Below are 18,608 nucleotides of genomic sequence, written 5' to 3' on the forward strand. Positions count from 1 at the left end.
ATGGCGCCTAACGGCGACTCCTTCGCTTGCATCTTCGGAATCAGCTCTATTTCTATGTTTAATATCTCTACTTTTCCCTTTCAGGGATTTTTGAAGACCCCGACCTGGAGTGACAGTCTGACTTTGATTCTACGTGGGAATGGGACCCGCTCTAGGGGTCTAATGACTGGCCACTATTCGATATGCGAAGCATGCCCTCACGGTTCCAGGATTTTGTGGCTCTGGAGGTTGGCAGACTTGAGGTCAGTTCTTTTCTCAGCTTCCTCTGGCTTAGTTTGGGGTTTTCAGGGGTGGAGAGTGCGGGAGTTTCTTTTCTTTTTTACTAATTTTTTTCTATGGGGCTGATTTAGTACTACAAAGATATCTGCAGTGTCGTGATTTCTGGTTCCTCTCTGAATATTTATTCCTTTTCCGATTCTCATGCGTTTACCTGATGGGTAACCCCTTATATACCAAAGGGTTAACATTAAATTTTGGCTCACATTATTAATTTTGTCTCTTGGAATATAAATGTTTTAAACCATCCAATAAAACGGAAAAAGATTTTCAAAGTATTCCAAAGACTGAATGCTCACATTCTTTTTGCACAAGAAACTCATGTAAGGAAAGAGGACAATCAACGCTTCTTTAAGTTTTGGAAAGAAGAACAATACCTCTCGAACTCCCACGCCAAAGTCAAAGGCGTTTCTATTTTTATAGATTCCTCAATTAGATTTACTCATCAAAACGTTATCTTAGATCCTAGTGGTAGATTTTTGTTAATTATTGGGTTACTTTTTAATAAAAAAGTTGCTATGGTTAACGTTTATGCTCCAAATGTGGATTATCCTGATTTTTTTTAAGTACCTATTCACTTCCTTTCCTAACTTAAACGAGTATATGTTGATAATGGGTGGTGATTTTAATTTATGTTTAAATTCTATGTTGGATAGAGCCATTGGTAGTCTGGCTCTACCGAATAAGTCAGCTACTCTTATCAACTCTTTTATGATTGATTCTGGAATTTCAGAAATTTGGAGATTTCTGCACTCAAAGGACAAAGAATTTTCATTCTTTTCACATGTTTGCCATTCTTATTCTCGAATTGACTACTTTTTTATTGACTCTCGATTAATTCCATCTGTATTTGATTGCAATTATGGCATTATCGCCATTTTGGATCATGTTCCAATGAAACTTTCTATTAAGGTAATGGGTACATTTTCTACTAATAGACAATGGCGATTTAATTCTAATTTGCTTCAAGACTTGGACTTTGTTAAGTTTATGAAGAGACAGATTGATTTCTTCTTTTCAACTAATATTACGAAAGAAATTTCCAACGTAACAGTATTGCATGCTTTTAAAGCTTATATCTGCGGACAGATTATTTCCTATTCTGTTGGCTTGAAAAAACGTACTAAGAATGAAATACTTTTGTTGGTTGATAAAATTAAAGAAATTGATAAAAAATATGCTATTGCTCCTAGCAAGGAGCCTCATAAACAGAGAGTTGAACTTCAAATAGAACATAGTTTACTATTAACATCCTCGATTGAAAATCAATCAATGAAAACTGGAAGTGAGTTTTATATTCATAGTGATAAATCGGGTAAATTATTAGCTAATCAATTGAAATCTACTTCGGTTAAACGTCAAATTACTAAGATTCGTAAATATGATGATACTTTGACAGTTGATCATGACGAGATAAACAAAACCTTTCAAGAATTTTATACCTCTTTATACCATCCTGACTTTCCTCATGATTTTAACATCATGCATGATTTTCTAAGAAAATTGAGTTTTCCGAAATTATCACCCAAAGATTGTTTAACATTAGAAACTCCTATTACAGAGGAAGAAATAACAGCTGTAATCTCATCAATGAATTCTGGTAAAGCACCTGGTCTGGATGGTTTTACAGTGGAATTTTTAAAGTATTTTTCCTCTATTCTCTCTCCTTAGCTGTCTAGAATATTCAAAGAAGCAATCAGTAAATTACCACAATCGTTTTATGAAGCTTCTATTTCTTTAATTCTTAAAAAGAATAAAGATCCTACTGATTGGGCATCATATAGACCGATATCTCTTTTGAATGTAGATTCAAAAATTTTTTCAAAAATTTTAGCAACTAGGTTAGAGAAGGTATTACCTCAAATTATATCTGTGGACCAAACAGGATTTATTAAAAACCATTATTCATCTTTTAATATCAGGAGGTTAATGACTATTGTTTATACCCCCTCACTTAACACTCCGGAATGTATTATTTCATTAGATGCTGAGAAAGCCTTTGATAGAGTTGAATGACCATATTTATTTAGTGTGTTCGAGAAATTTAATTTTAGCCTGATATTTATATCTTGGATTAAATTGTTACGTCATACACCTGTGGCTTCAGTTTGTACTAATAATCAAGGATCTCCCTTTTTTCGTCTATCTCACAGTACAAGGCAAGGATGCCCTCTTAGTCCTTTATTACTTAATATTACCCTTGAACCTTTAACAATTGCTATCCGTGACTCGCCCAACATTTTTGGTATTACCCGCGGAAATGAAATACAGAAATTATCATTATATGCAGATGATTTGTTATCCTTGTTGGGTCAATTTAGTACTTTTTCTGGTTATAAATTGAACCTTAATAAGAGTGAATTATTTCCGCTAAATAAGCAGGTTCCTATTTATGGATGTTTACCGTTTAAATTGGTTACTGACTCTTCTATATATCTTGCGGGATTAAAATCACAAAAAAGCATAAAGATTTATTTAAAGCTAATTTTTTACCTTTAATTGATCAGATTAAACTTTTGTTTACTAAATGGTCACCAATGTCTTTGTCTCTGATTGGTCGGATCAATGCTATCAAGATGATTATTTTGCCTAAATTTTTATATGTATTTCAATCGGTACCAATTTTTATTCCAAAATCTTTTTTTGATAATGATGATTTCAAAATTTCTTCATATATATGGCAGAACAAAAACCCTAGGCTAGATAAAAGGCATTTACAGAAATCTAAAAAAGATGTGGGGTTAGCGCTCCCAAATTTTGTATTTTACTATTGGGCAATTAATAATCGATACTTAAAGTTTTGGTTACGGGACTTGGATGTAATTTCAAGTCCACACTGGGTAAATCTTGAATGTAATTCATTACAAGAGTTTTCACTGGGTTCTGTTTTAGGGACTTCACTTCCTTTTATTCTTTCTAAATTGTATAAACAAATGAATAATCCAATAGTTAAGCATACTTTACGTATATGGTTTCAATTTAGAAAATTTTTTGGGTTGAACCAATTTATTTTAGCAAGTCCTATTATATCTAATTTCTTTTTTCAACCTTCCACTATGGATCAAGGTTATCTGGATTGGAAAATCAAAGGTATAGTACGATTTTGTGATTTATTTTTGGAGAATTGTTTTATGTCCTTTGAACAACTATATAATAAATATAATTTACTTAGATTTCACTTTTTTAGATATCTACAGGTTAGAAACTTTTAATTACTGTTTCTCCTAATTTTCCACATTTATATCCAATGAATATTTTGGAAAAAATTTTAGATTTAAATCTTTTTCAGAAAGGTGTTGTAGGTAGCAATTATTTATAATATAATAATGAATTTATGTCCTGATGTATCTAATAAAATTAAAACTGATTGGGAAAGAGCACTTAAGATTACTGTACTGATTGAAAAATGGGAAAAAATTCTTCAATTAGTTAACTCATCCTCTATATGTGCTAAACATGTGTTGATACAGTTTAAAGTAGTTCACAGGGCTCATATGTCCAAAGATAAATTATCTTGTTATTACTCTTATATAAATCCTATATATGATAGATCTCACTCCAAGATAGCTTCTTTAACTCGCATGCTTTGGTCATGTCCTTTGTTGAAAAAATATTGGAAAGATATTTTTGATATTATTTCAATGGTTTTGAATATAGACTTACCACCTCACCCAATTACTGCTATTTTTGGGTTACCAATGATAGAATCAAATCATTTAACCTCTTCAGCTCGTCGGATGATTGCATTTCTTACTTTAATAGCTAGAAGATCCATTTTGCTGAATTGGAAAGAGATTAACCCTCCTACCACATTTCACTGGTTTTCTCAAACTATGTTGTGTTTAAATTTGGAAAAAATTAGAAGTGTTGTTTATGACCCCTCTATTAAGTTCAAAAAGACTTGGAGGCCATTTATTCAACATTTTCATATGACCATTTCCAAACTTATTTTACTTCTCTGTAATGTTGGTTGAGAGGAACGGAGTCATCGACACTAAGGTTTTCTTTTTTCTCTTTTTTTTAACGATGTTACAAAACAGCCCATGCCTTTTTTTTCTAGTTTAGTTGATTAATTCTGGTTAGATTAGTTTTTTTTGGGGGGGGTATTATTTTTTTTCATTTTTCATGTTTTTTTTAGATATTTTTCTTTGTTTTATATTATTCATTTGTATCCTATATGATTGGGAGTTTTATCATTTAAGTGTCATCTGGCTTTATAATCACTCATGTTAATTATAACAATGTATTCCCAATAACTTTGTACTACTACCATGTTATGTTTATTTTTATGAAACTAATAAAAAGATTGAAAAAGAAAGAAAGAAAATTGGTGTGCCATGGGAGACGGAAGACCAGCTCGGAAAAGGCAGTGCAATAGACTTTGAACATCATAAATCAGTGAGTTGTTTGTTATGTCTCCCTTCCCGCTGTGAAATGGGGACACCCCATTTCTCTAATTAGGGGAAGAGTGACCCTGTGGTATGTCAAATTATCGGGTGAACGAGTAGTCTTTGGGGTACTCCAAGTCTATGTTTTTATTGATGATTTGCTGCACACTTGAGTGCTCAGTGGGGGGTGCCGACACTTTTTTGCTGGTTCAGGAGGGGGAATTGTTGTTTTGCTGTTGCTTATGCATGGGTGGGGATAACTGGGGGTGAGTCTTTGGAGTTCTAAACTGTTATTCATTCTTTGGGGCACTCCTCTGTTTTCGTGGATATTTGCAAAGAAAAATAATTTCTCTGACATTAAATGTACCTTTGAAACCTTTGGATTTTCATCCTTGGTGATAGAAATCAGTTCTGCATGATGTTCTTTTCACATTCCCCCCAAACATCGATAGTAAACATCAAATGCATTCAGATTATTATGTCAGCAGCCTGTTCCACTACATAGACAGCTTTATATAAATCTAGCACTTTTACAGCGGTTTTGGTTTCTCCTTCCAAACACCCATGATGCAACCAATCATAGTGTAAACATCAGAAGGTTGTAGAGACTTCGAATTTCTACAGTGAACATCACCAATGGTTTGTCCTGGTCCAATACAGAGATGCCATGGCTAAGGAAGCTCACCAGTGCCTCTACTTTTGAGAATTGTGGACACAGCACAGCACCTGACTGAAAATCAGCCTTCTATCCCATGACTCTGTCAACACTTCTCACTGCCTCAATAAAGCAACAGGCATTATCAGAGACCCTGCACACACCGCAGACATTCTTTCTTCCACCCCCACCACCCCTCCATTGGTCAAAAGATGCAAAAGCCCCAAAGCGTGTGCTATCAGGCTCAAGGACAAGTTCTATTTATTATTTATTTATTGAGATGCAACATGTAATAGGCCATCCCTTCCCTTTGAACCTCACTGCCCAGCAACCCCCCGATTTAATCCGAGCCTGATCATGGGACAATATTACAATGAGCATTAACCCAACAACTGGTACATCCTTGGACTGTGAGTAGAAGCCAGAGCACCTGGAAAAAAACGCACATGGTCAGAGAAAGAATGTATCAATTCCTTTCTGGTAATGACGGGAATTGAACCTGGGTAATCTGTATTGCAAAGCCTTCTGCTAAACACTATGCTACCGTACTGCTCTAAGACTTTTAAGTGGTTCCCTGGTATGAGAATATGGACTCTTGACCTGGCAACCTGCCTCGCTATGTCTTTGCACTGCACATTCCTACTAGAAACTTTATTTCCAGTATTGAGCATCAGCAATAGCTTGTCTTGGTCTCAGCACTTACACAAATAAAGATGGACAAACAACTGAATCCATCGAAAGATTCAGTTCATTGAGTTCATCACAGTTGCGGACACTGGTCAGTTGGAAGAGGCCTTGCAAGGGAGCTTCACCTGTTGGTTGTCCTGACCTCCTCCTCCTCCTCTTCTTTCTCCTCAATAAAATCCTTAATAACTGAGCTCTTCCTTGGGATGACCCGTGTCCTAGATTCCACACTCAGGGAAGTGGTTGTTGTGCTAGAATGAGTACTGGGAAGCACTGTTGGAAAATCTGTTTGCTCAAAACATGTTCAATAGTGTTTGAGAAAACCCCTGATAAATCCGATTCTCTGAGGCCTCAAATGAGCATTTCAGGCCCTCCTTAAAACCGAGCAGTCCAGATCTTCTGAAGTGATCAAATCATATCCAGCTTAATGGCATGGGAATTTCTCCAATGGGAGACCTGGGCATCAGTCAACATATTTCCATACATTAGAAAATAACATACAGCATTTTCCACAGGATTCCCCAATTCATCCAATTCTTTAGCTAAACTGGGAATTTTCTTCAGCTACTTCTTTTCTGATGTCTGAAAGTTTAGAACTGCAACACGATGTTAGCGCATAAGTTTTGTCCCATGGTACCATTCAACACTTTACTGGTTGTTGCTCCCAGTTTTCCTAGAATTACTTGGTGTATCACTCATCATATTCAATCCCTGGGCTCTCTCTCCCAATGGGCATCGATTATAGTTCACATTGCCCATTAGAATCCAGAATTTCCCCCTGCATTTTCCATTCTCTTTCTTTCTACTTCCGCTTTCTTCTCCTTTAAACCTCACTCTTCTCTCTTGCTGCAGCAAAACTCCATCACGGAGCCTTCACAAACTCCTTTTCCTCTTCCATTCATCTCTTTCTCCTCAGTCAGCCCAGTCCTGATTTCAGAGATATCTCAATGAAAAGATTCCATTCTGACTTCAAAAATGAGTTCAATGTTGGAGACTCTCCGTTCCTGAATTTTCATACGTTCTTTACTCAACTCTCTCCAGCACCTGCTTGTTACGTCAATGCTCGTGATGTCTCCAAGTCACAACTCCACTGAGCAGAGCTAGTGAAAGCAAGGAGACAGGGAGGAGATAGTTACAGAGAGAGTGCAATAGTGTAGTAACAGAGGGTTAAAGTCTGAACTCTCCTGGATTGCGTGAGGCAGTGTTTGAGGGAGATATCAAATAATTCTGTGAATCTTTGGTCCTTCAAAGACTGTTGAGATTATTATTCTAAAATCTATTCTTCACAATAACTAGTGGGGATGAGTAGCATGTGAAAGGATTAAATATGGGTGGTGTTGGAATGTAACATTACCTGTTATAATAGTAATAGATTATCATGACCAATTCTGTTGTCAAGGAAAGCTTCAGGTTCCAGTTTGATTTTCCATTCCACTCTCAGTCAATGAATCATACCACTCAGCCCAACGCCCAGACTTTAAAAGCTACCAGAAATCCTCACATTGAACAGTCACGTAGTTTCTCCCGCCCTGTGAAGTGTAGCCAGAATCCCAAACAGCAGCATGAGCTGAGTAACCCATTCCTTTTCCATGATGTTATTAGAATTCAGAAAATTACAGTAGTGTCAGCATGGATGACCAGTTCAGTCATATTTACTGTGATCTGCCTATGGATCTGCAGGCATCTGGGAAAGGGGTTAGTGACCAATTGGGGTAAGGATTTGGGATCTGAACCCCAGTTTGCAATTTGGGAACTTTACTCGATCCTGGGAACTCAGACTACTGGGAGATAGTGGGAGAGGCCAAGAACATGAGAGCACTCACTTTTTTCATCCCAGGAAATGATGATTTGAGGCAACGTTTGTATTCCAGGTCTCTGAATTGGAAAGAATTAATGAGGTGACAGAGCCCCAATGTTAGAGTGATATTTGGGATTAGGTCATTTGCACTTAGCAAATGGCTTTGGTTACCGGTCTTCTGTTCCTTGAGGATGTATTGTGGATTTAATTTGGAAGAATGCATTCCTAGAAGCTGTGAATCCCAGTCCACAGACCTGCTGGCATCTGTGGGATGGATGCGAATCCGAAGGTCTGAAGTTTGTGGGAAGCTCCAAAAGAAAGCATCGTCTATGCTTTGTAAATATGGATTTGTCCTTTGTGTTTAGCAAATAAATATCAAGCCCCTAGTTGGGCTTGCAGACTTTTCCACCGAGAGCGTCACCGTACGATGCCTGCTGTACCTTGTTTTGTCAAATGAAGAAGCTGGTTTGTATCTACCAGAAACTCTTTCCGGTGATCTCATTCACACAGCAACACGCAAGAGGCAAATAAGTAAGCATATCCTCCGATTCAAGGAATCTGCTTTTGGGAAATGGCTTTTCATCATCAATAGCATTCAGTAATAGTGAATTATATGTTGCAGTTTATAGATATCACTATGTGATGCAGTGAGCAGAGTAGATGGGGATTAAAAACTATAAAGCATCATGATGGTTAATGCAGGTATGGCAACTGCAAAATCTGGAGTTCAGGGTGGGGGAATGTGGACAAATCTGTAGTTGTGGAGGAATAATGAAACAGAAAAAATGATTAAACCCAGTGACTGATAATCAAAGTGAATGCCAGGAACTGAGTCTTTAATTGCAAGGAGAGCTGGAAATCAAAACTGGAGCTTTGTGCATCTTTGGTTACATTACCTGATCACCACCCTCAGTATTGATGTGTGCCACAGGGCATGGACATAGATCCTTTTGACTGTGGGATTGACAATATTAAGTTTTGGTGCCTCGTTATGCAACTGGACTGATATTTGCTTGAATGCGGGACATTTGGAAAGACCTTCCCAAGTTTAAGATACTAAATAACTTGGTGAGTCTGACATGGGAAGTGCATTACAACAGGCCATAATCCTAACTTTAGGTCTCAACCAATCAAGGACAACGTCAGTCAACAAAATTGCATTGAGGAGAGTGCAGAAACTTCACAATCAGAGTTTTGCCCGGCAATCTCCTAACCTCACTTTTTCTCCAACAACTGCTGATCTGCCAGTAACATGATCCATCTGTTGTGTGCACTCCCAAAAGGAGAAAATCCTCATAGTCCTCATCCAATCCCTCCTCCAATTGATTGTCCAGTATCCCCTTCCTGTCCATGGTCTGAGCCACTTCTCATTTCCCAACCGAATATTCTTTTGCAACCCTGGCCACCAACCTCCTTGCCTGACTTCCTTCACCAAACCCAACTCTTCCCTCCCAAGACTTATTCCTTATTCCATTGCTTCCAATGTTTGTGGCTTCAGGCTTTGACATGAATGATCAGTTTCTCCCCACATTCATGATCATCTTTATCTGCATTTGGTTGGCTCAGCTGTCAGCACTACGTTCTGCAGAATTATCACATTCACCTATGTTGTCTCGATCTCCAACAACTGAATCTGTCTTACTGATCCACTCATGCCCTTTCTCAGTTTATGATTCTGTGCACACACATCGGGTTCAGATCCCCTTTGTCATGCTCCTCGTGTCACCTACTAGTCCTGGTCTCACCACTTCCTCCGACTTCTTTATACAGTTTCCCTTCTCTCTACTCTTCAGATCTGATATTGAGTCTCAACCAAAGTCACTAACCATTCTTTTATCTCCACAGTGCTCGACCTGTGGAGTACCCTCAGCAGATTGTCTTTTTTTTGCTCCAGATTTAATCATCTGCAGACTCTTGCACCTCTGTCACCTTCACCATGTTTTTACAATTCCCTGCACTGGGGAGGAATTATTCTCTATCTATCATTCTGGACATAACACTAATTATTGTACTGGGCTCTCCTGAGAGACAAACGTCTTCTCATGGACTTGACAACAACAGTGTCAAGCATAAGATAATGTTGTTTTCATTTACAATTATCACTTTTCCAATAGTTTGTCCAATTTGCTGTGTTGTCAACATTGCAGAAACAGTTCAAAGTCTCAGCTGAGTTCATTGCACAAGTGCATACACTGAGTGGCCACTTTATTAGGTACACCAGCTCTATAATGCAGATATCTCACCATTGGTTAATGTGTCAGCACCTAAATGCACAAAAGCATGCAGACAAGGTCAAATGATTCAGTTGTCGTTCAGATCAAACATCAGAATGGGGAAGAAATGTGATCTAAGTTACCCCGATAATGCAATGGTTGTTGGTGCCTGAGGGAATGGTTTTTAATTCTTAGAAACTATGGATCTCCTGGGAATTTCAAACAGAACAGTCTCTGGAATTTGCAGAGAATGGTGCAAGAAACCACTCTGCGAGCGGAGATTCTGTGGCTGAAAACACCTTGTTCATGAGAGAGGTCAGAGGAGAATGGTCAGAAGGTTTTAGGCTGACAGAAAGGGGACCATAACTCATATAACCACATGTTACAACAGAGCAGGAGCATCTCTGAATGCTCAACACATTGAACCCTGAAGTGCATTGGCTACAGGGGCAGAAGACCTCAAACATACACTTAGAGGGCACTTTATAATGAACAGGAGGTGTCGAATAAAGTGACCACAGACTGCATGTTTGAGGTCTTCTGTCTCTGTAGCCAATGCACTTCAGGGTTCAATGTGTTGAGCATTCAGAGATGCTCCTGCACTGTTGTAACATGTGGTTATATGAGTTATGGTTGCTCAGGTGAAATGAACAAGTTGCTTGCAGCTGCGTCACAGGCACATAGCATAACATAAGGAGCATTTACAAGAGAAACATAAACATGAATTATACACAATTCCTACAAGAAAGAAGACAATCATAACAAAAATAAACTAAACCCATTTTAGTGCAAAGCACTCAGAGTGTTAAACAAGAGTGATTAAAGTTATGCTGATTGGTTCAAGAACTGAATGGTTGAAGGGAAGTAACATCCTGAATGTGGTTTTGCAATATTCCAGGCTTCTGAATCTTCTGTCTGATGGCAGTTGTGAGAAGATGGCATATCCCAGACGATGGATGTTACCTCTTGATTTAAATTGGATACCCATGGTATTTTCATAGCATCAGCAGCAACTTTAGGCTCTTCTTTGAAACTTCTGTTCACAGTTTTTTCTTTAGCGTTTTTGTCTGATGATAGGTTTCATCTGTTGGAGATACTGGCTAATTAGCCTTGCTACCAAATTGCTTCTGAAATTTATCAGCCATGATTTCTGATAGAGAGACAACGGACTGAGATGGTGTCACAAAGTTGTTTTTAACTTTCCTTTTCCAGTTACTTATTTAATGACCTGCTGGACTGGCCGAAACCTTAAATGACAAATTGGAATGTAAATATATTCTACTCTATTGCATAATTTAAAACACTTTCATTCAACATTATCTGAACATAGTAATTATTTTCAGCTGGCTGCCTTGGATTACTGGTTGGTATTTCTGGAAGCAAAACTGATTTCCACCAGGTTAATCAGCATTTGGTAGAATCTGGTCTTACCAGGCAGAGATTGAACTATTCTGCACACATCGCTCTCTTTCTTGGCCCCAGCTCAGGAATTCAGAATTTGTTACTTTTGTCAATCTAAGCATTCAGTAGTTAGGATGGAGAATCGATTGAACATCAATAATCTTTGATTACTTTGTGCTTCCATGCAGCAACACTCTGAAGGAATCCCTGTTTGAGAAACTCTGCCAGCTTCAGTGTCACTTCACGTGGTTTCCACAGAAGGACAACACTGACTTCATTGATATGAAGCTTAGATTACAAGATTCTATAAAACTTGGTGTCAAATATCAAGCCACATCCTACAACCAATTTGCTTTTGTAAACTGTCAGCAAGGCAACTACGAAGAAGCAATTCAAAATTTAAAGGAAGCGGAAAAGATTTGGAGAGAGAACCACAACAATGAATTTGAAAGAAGAAGCATCATCACCTATGGAAACTTTGCCTGGGTGCATTACCACATGGGACAACTGACCGAGGCCCAGTCCTACCTGGACAAGCTGGAGATGATCTGTAAACCACTCAGTGACGGCCCTCGCTATACAGCAATGATCCCTGAGGTGTACAGGGAGAAGGGATGGTCATTGTTAACTTTTGGTAGTAGTGTTTACTATGAGAAAGCAAAGGAATGTTTTGAGAAGGCTCTAAAAGAAGATTCCGATAATGTGGAATGGACGATGGGCTATGCGACTGCTCTTTATCATCTGGAAACATATTCTGGTGTTTCAGAGAAACAGGAGCAGAGTCAGTGTGTGAAGTATCTGCGACAGGTGCTGGAGCTTGATCCAGATGACACAGTGGCCATGGTTATGTTGGCCCTAAAGCTGCAAGAGTTCAATGAAGCAGAGAAAGCAAATGAATTAGTTGAAGAAGCATTGAGGAAGACCCCAGATCTGCCATATGTGCTTCGTTATGCAGCAAAGTGTTACAGAATAGGAGGAGATATTGATATCGCAATAGGCCTGTTGAAGAGAGCTTTAGAATTTACTCCATGCTTGTCCTTCTTACACCACCAAATTGGTATATGTTACAGGGGAAAACTGTTCACTCTGAAAAAGAAAGCAGACTACAGCTATCCTGACAGAGCTGCATTTCAACAGAAAGCTGAGTTGATCAGTAAGTGCAAATATCACTTTGAAAAGGTATTTGAACTCAAACAATTATTTATTTTTGCAAAACTGGATATTGCAGCAATCTGCTTAGAAAATGGAGAAGCAGTCAGAGCAGAGGACATCTACAACAGTCTGCTGAGCTTGGAATATCTTGCTCTGGATCATAAGCAGGCACTCTCTTTACAAGTTGGATTATTTGAACTGCACCACAAAGGATCTGAATCAAACACCATCATTTATTTTCTGGATGGACTTAAATTCTTTCGTGGAAATAAAAAATGGAAGATCTGTGACAGTAACTTGAGAAAGATCTTAGGAAAACAAATTCAGAGGAATCTAAGAAACAGCAAAGCCTTTGGAATTCTTGGGATGGTGCACCAGCTGTCTGGGGAGAATGATGAGGCTGTTGAATGCTGTGAAAAGGCCTTGGAATATGATCCTGGCAATGAAGAATATCTCAATGCTCCTTCTGAATTACGCCTTTCTACTTAGGCTCCAGATACCCAGAGAGATCCATGGGGGTACTCTGCCTGTGCAAAGCTGGCTCTGCAAGAAATTGAAATGATTTATAAAATTCTCAAATGACAAAGCAAAGAACTCAACTCCATTATTCCCCAAATGAACCATAGCTAATTATGACCCAATTATGTGGAACGTTCTAGATTCCAATTTACACTTGAGGTTGATTACTATAAACTTTCCTTACTCTTTTACATTTTTTGCTGTTAATAATTCCATTCCAAGCAATTTTAGTTTGTAGGCAAAAATATTCCAGATGATGTACAATCTATGTACAGTGTTGGTTTACATTCCACACTAATGAGTTAAATCTTCATGTAATTTACAGTGAAAAAGCACCAAAGTACCAAATATTTTGCTATAAAAGCAGAAAATTCTGATAACATTTAGCAGACTGTTCAGTATCCATGGCAGGGAAGAAAAAGTTTATTTTTCAGACTGAAGATTGAGATATTGCCTGACCTGCTGTGTGTTTTTATTTCAGAATTTTAAAGTTAAGAATTTGGATTTCCAATGTTTGCAGTATTCAAATAAAATTTTAATTTAAAATCTGATGGTCATTAATATATATTTTTCTTTCAATATTGTTAAATGAGCTAAAATATCAGAAACTAAGTGTAAAAGTAACGAATAAAATGTTATGATTTAATTCTCCAGACCAGTAGTGAAGTTTGAGTGATTTTCTTGTGCACACAATGGTAAACAGTATCGGTTCAAGGAACATTTAAGGAAGTTTCACTCCTGCCTTTAGTCCTGATAATGCAGTTAACGATTCTAATTTCAGTAAGCAGAGCTGAGTGCTACTGATTTGGTCTTCCCTTCATTAAGAAATCTTTCGCAGATGCGATGCGCGTCTTCCAGTCCACCTCAATCGTTTCATGGTTGTTGCCTGCCCCTTGACTTCTTCATCACACTCTGACCTGTTCACTGTTCTAGCAAAGTTCAATATAAGCTTGAGGAACATCACCTCATCTTCTGGATGGCCACATTACAGCCTTCAAGTGTCAACAGAAGATTCAGGTACCTGTAGTTTACATTCAAGCTATTGATCATACTTCTGACATTACATTCATCTTTTACCCCCTCTTCTCTGGTATTGCAGACTGCATTTGTGTTTTCCTGTTGCACCTCCTACAGACACAACAACGTATTTATTAGTGCAATTTATTAAGTTCCAATGCAATCTCATTTCGTTTTATGAATGCCAGACAATGTAGTTTTTGTCTTCTAGTTAACCTTAACCCTGCTATCCCTGGGGTGAACTTTGTAAGTTTTTGCTGCAGTCCCTTTGTGGCAGGGGTTCCCAACCTGGGATCCACATACCCCTCGGTTAATGACAAGTCTCCATGGCATAAAAAAAAGGTTGGGAAACCCTGCTTGATGGCAAGGACATCCAGTCCTTGGTCTGGAGACCAAAACAATACTTCAGACAAAGTCTCATCAACACTATCAGCCTGTAAACGTTGCCAGAGATTCCAATGGCAAAACAGATCTTTCATAATAATTGTAGTCAGGCTTCCTTGTTCTTTCATTCAGATTATCTTGTCAAACCAGTTTTCCTTCGAACCAACTGTTACACCTACATGTTGCTTTTCAGTGACGCAAGTACAAGCATAAACAGGATTCTTTGAACATTAAACTGATGGCAGTTGCCTTGGGATGTCTTGAATAATTTTTGCACAATTTATATATAATCTATATTTTCCTTTGTGTTTGTTGTATAATCTTTGTGTATGCTTTTGCCTCAGTGCTGACATTTTGATGTTGACCCTGCTATCTCCTCTGTTGTAAGTACATTTTTTCATAGTCACTTAAAGTTCACAGTTTCTGTTTTAAGTGGTTGGCAATTTGCCCAATAAGCTTCTTTTTCCTAAGATAATTGCTAAAAAATACTCTGCTAATTTTGATAACCATTGTAATGTTTTTCATTTTCAATTTCCGAGTGATCTTGGTTTCTGCTTTGTTATTGTTATGTTTGGTCTTGCAGGCTACTTTTTGTTTGGCCTTTTCCCATAATTCCTCTTTCATTTGATGTTGTGCTTGGCCTCTTCAGTAGTCAACACATGGAGGAGGAGGAGCTTAGGAGAACAATGGCGCCTAATGGAGACTCCTTTGCTTGCATCTTCGGAAACAGCTCTATTTCTATGTTTAAAATCTCTATTGTTCCCTTCCAGGGTTCTTTTGAAGACCGTTGACATGCTGACTTTGATGCTATGTGGGAATGGGACCCGCTCTCAGGATCTAACAACTGGCCACTACTCGATATGCCAAGCATGCCCTCACGGTTCCAGGATTTTGTGGCTCCGGAGGAGAGCGGAATTGAGTTCAGTGCTGCCACAGAGATTGGTGTGTTGTGGGAGACGGAAGATCGAAAGCCGCAAGCCAGCTGCTGGCTGTGTGCCCAGAGATCCAATTTCTTCAGGCACAGAGCTCGGAAAAAGCAATGCAATAGACTTTTAACATCATAAATCAGCGAGTTGTTTGTTATGTCTCCCTTCTCGCTGTGAAATGGGAACACCTCATTTCCCGTATTAAGGAGAGAGAGACCCTGTGGTATGTCGAATTACTGGGTGAACGAGTAGTCTTTGGGGTACTCCAAGTCTCTGTTTATATCGATGCTTTGATGCGCGCTTGAATGCTCAGTGGGGGGCGCCGACACTTTTTTGCTGTTGCAGGAGGGGGAATCGTTGCTTTGCTGTTGCTTATGCATGGGTTCGGGGAGCTGGGGGTCGGTCTTCAGAGTTCGAAACTGTCATTCATTCTTTTGGGCACTCCTCTGTTTTTGTCAATGTTTGCAAAGAAAAAGAATTTCAGGATGTATAGTGCATGTACCACTTCCTTTCAGGTAATGACGGGAATTGAACCTGGGTAATCAGTATTGCAAAGCCTTCTGCTAAGCACTATGCTACCGTACTGCTCTAAGACGATTAAATGGTTCCCTGGTATGAGAATATGGACTCTTGACCTGGCAACCTGCCTCGCTATGTCTTTGCACTGCAAATTCCGAATAGAAACTTTATTTCTAGTATTGAGCATCAGCAATAGCTTGTCTTGGTCTCACCACTTACACAAATAAAGACGGACAAACAACTGAATCCATTGAAAGATTCAGTTCATTGAGTTCATCACAGTTGCAGACACTGGTCAGTTGGAAGAGACCTTGCAAGGGAGCCTCACCTGTTGGTTGTCCTGACCTCCTCCTCCTCCTCTTCTTTCTCCTCAATAAAATCCTTAATAACTGAGATCTCCCTTGGTATGACCTGTGTCCTAGATTCCACACTCAGGGAAGTGGTTGCTGTGCCAGAATGAGTACTGGAAAGCACCGTTGGAAAATCTGTGAGCTCAAAACATGTCCAGTAATGTGTGAGAAAACCCCTGATTAATCTGATCCCCTGAGGCCTCAAATGAGCATTTCTGGCCCTCCTTAAAACTGAGCAGTCCGGATCTTCTGAAATGATTAAAATGATATCCAGCTTAATGGCATGGGAATTTGTCCAATGGGAGGCCTGGGCATCAGTCAACATATTTCCATACATTAAAAAATAATATATAGCATTTTCCATAGGATTCCCTAATTCATCCAATTCTTTAGCTACTTCTTTCATGATGTCTGAAAGTTAAGAAGTGCAACACAATGTTAGCTCACAGTTTTGTCGCATGGTATCATTGAACAGTTTACTGGTTGTTGCTCTCAACTCTCTCAGAAATACTTGGTTCATCGCTGATCATTTTCACTCCCTGGGCTCTCCCTCCCAATGGGCGTTGATCATAGTTCACACGCCCATTGGAGTCCAGAATTTCCCCCTGCATTTTCCATTCTCTTTCTTTCTACTTCCGCTTTCTTCTCCCTTAAACCTCACTCTCCTCTCTTGCTGCAGAAAAACTCAATCACAGAGCCTTCACAACCTCCTTTTCCTCTTCCATTCACTTCTTTCTCGTCAGTCTTAGCCCAGTCCTGATTTCAGAGATATCTCATTGAAAAGATTCCATTCTGACTTCAAAGGTGAGCCCAATGTTGGAGATTCTCTGTTCCTGAAATTTCATGCTTTCTTTACTTGACTCTCTGCAGCACCTGCCTGCTACGTCAATGCCCATGATGTCTCCAAGTCAGAACTCCACTGAGCAGAAATTGGGAAAGCAAGGACACAAGGAGGAGATAGTTACAGAGAGGGAGGAATGGTGTAGTAACAGAGGGTTAAAGTCTGAACTCTCCTGGATTGCGTGAGGCAGTGTTTGAGAGAGATATCAAATAATTCTGTGAATCTTTGGGTCTTCAAAGACTGTTGAGATTATTATTCTAAAATCTATTCTTCACACTAACTAGTAGCATATAAAAGGATTAAATCTGGGTGGTGTTGGAATGTAACCTTATGCACCTCTTTTAATGATAATAGATTATCATGACCAATTGTCAAGGAAAGTTTCAGGTTCCGGTTTCGTTTTCCATTTCACTCTCAGTCAATGAATCATACCACTCAGCCCAACTCCCAGACTATAAACGCTACCAGAAATCCTCACATCGACTAGTCACGTAGTTTCTCCCATCATCTGAAGAACAACCAGAATCTCGAAGAGCAGCATGAGGTGAGTAATCTATCCCTTTTCCATGATGTTATTAGAAGTCAGGGCATTCTCAGAAAATTACAATAGTCTCAGCATGGATGACCAGTTCAGTCATATTTATTGTGATCTGTCTATGGATCTGCAGACATCTGGGAAAGGGGTTTGAGATCAATTGGGGTAAGGATTTGGGATCTGAACCCCAGTTTGTCATTTGGGAACTTTACTCGATCCTGGGAACTCAGACTACTGGGAGATAGTGGGAGAGGCCAAGAACATGAGAGCACTCATTTTTTTCATCCCAGGAAATAATGATTTGAGGCAAGATTTGTGGTCCAGGTCTCTGAATTGGAAAGAATTAATGAGGTGAGAGAGCCCCAATGCTAGAGTGATTTTTGGGTTTAGGTCATTTGCACTTAGCAGATGGCTTTGGCTACCGGTCTTCTGTTTCTTGAAAATGTATTGTGGATTTAATTTGGAAGAATGCATTCCTAGAAGCAGTGAATCCCAGTCCACAGATCTGCTGGCATCTGTGTGATGGATGCGAATCAGAAGGTATGAAGTTTGTATGTAGCTTCAAAAGAAAGCGTTGTCTATACTTTGTAAATATGAAATTGTTCTTTGTGTTTAGCAAATAAATTTCAAACCCCTAGTTGGGCTTGCAGACTTTTCCACCGAGAGCGTGTCCGTATGATGCCTGCTGTAGCTTGTTTTGTCAAATAAAGAAGCTGCTTTGTATCTACCAGAAACTCTTTCTGGTGATTTCATTCACACAGCAACACCCAAGAGGCAAATAAATAAACTTATCCTCCAATTCAAGGAATCTGCTTTAGGGAAATGTCTTTTCATCATCAAGAGCATTCAGTAATAGTGAATTATATATTGCAGTTTATAGATGTCACTAAGTGATGCAGTGAGCAGAGCAGATAGAGATTAAAAACTATAAAGCATCATGATGGTTAATG

General features: G+C 38.9%; 1 protein-coding gene, 1 long non-coding RNA gene and 1 pseudogene across 2 annotated transcripts in view; 2 read left to right on the forward strand and 1 right to left on the reverse strand.

The window, feature by feature from the left end:
- On the forward strand, positions 1 to 13,705 carry LOC140185715 (interferon-induced protein with tetratricopeptide repeats 5-like; annotated as a pseudogene).
- Positions 12,598 to 18,608, reverse strand: part of LOC140185716 (uncharacterized) — a 27,903-nt gene continuing 21,892 nt past the window's right edge. Inside the window, exon 2 of the long non-coding RNA XR_011882702.1 lies at positions 12,598 to 13,110. This is a non-coding gene — a long non-coding RNA (uncharacterized lncRNA). The remainder of the gene's footprint in view (positions 13,111 to 18,608) is intronic.
- LOC140185713 (interferon-induced protein with tetratricopeptide repeats 5-like) overlaps positions 15,590 to 18,608 on the forward strand; it is an 8,140-nt gene continuing 5,121 nt past the window's right edge. The window contains exons 1-2 of the mRNA XM_072239268.1: positions 15,590 to 15,636; positions 17,478 to 17,667. Coding sequence (XP_072095369.1) covers positions 17,663 to 17,667 — 5 coding nt within the window. The 5' untranslated portion in view covers positions 15,590 to 15,636; positions 17,478 to 17,662. The remainder of the gene's footprint in view (positions 15,637 to 17,477; positions 17,668 to 18,608) is intronic.

Source organism: Mobula birostris, chromosome 21 (genome assembly GCF_030028105.1).
Source record: "Mobula birostris isolate sMobBir1 chromosome 21, sMobBir1.hap1, whole genome shotgun sequence".
Lineage (NCBI taxonomy): Eukaryota > Metazoa > Chordata > Chondrichthyes > Myliobatiformes > Myliobatidae > Mobula > Mobula birostris.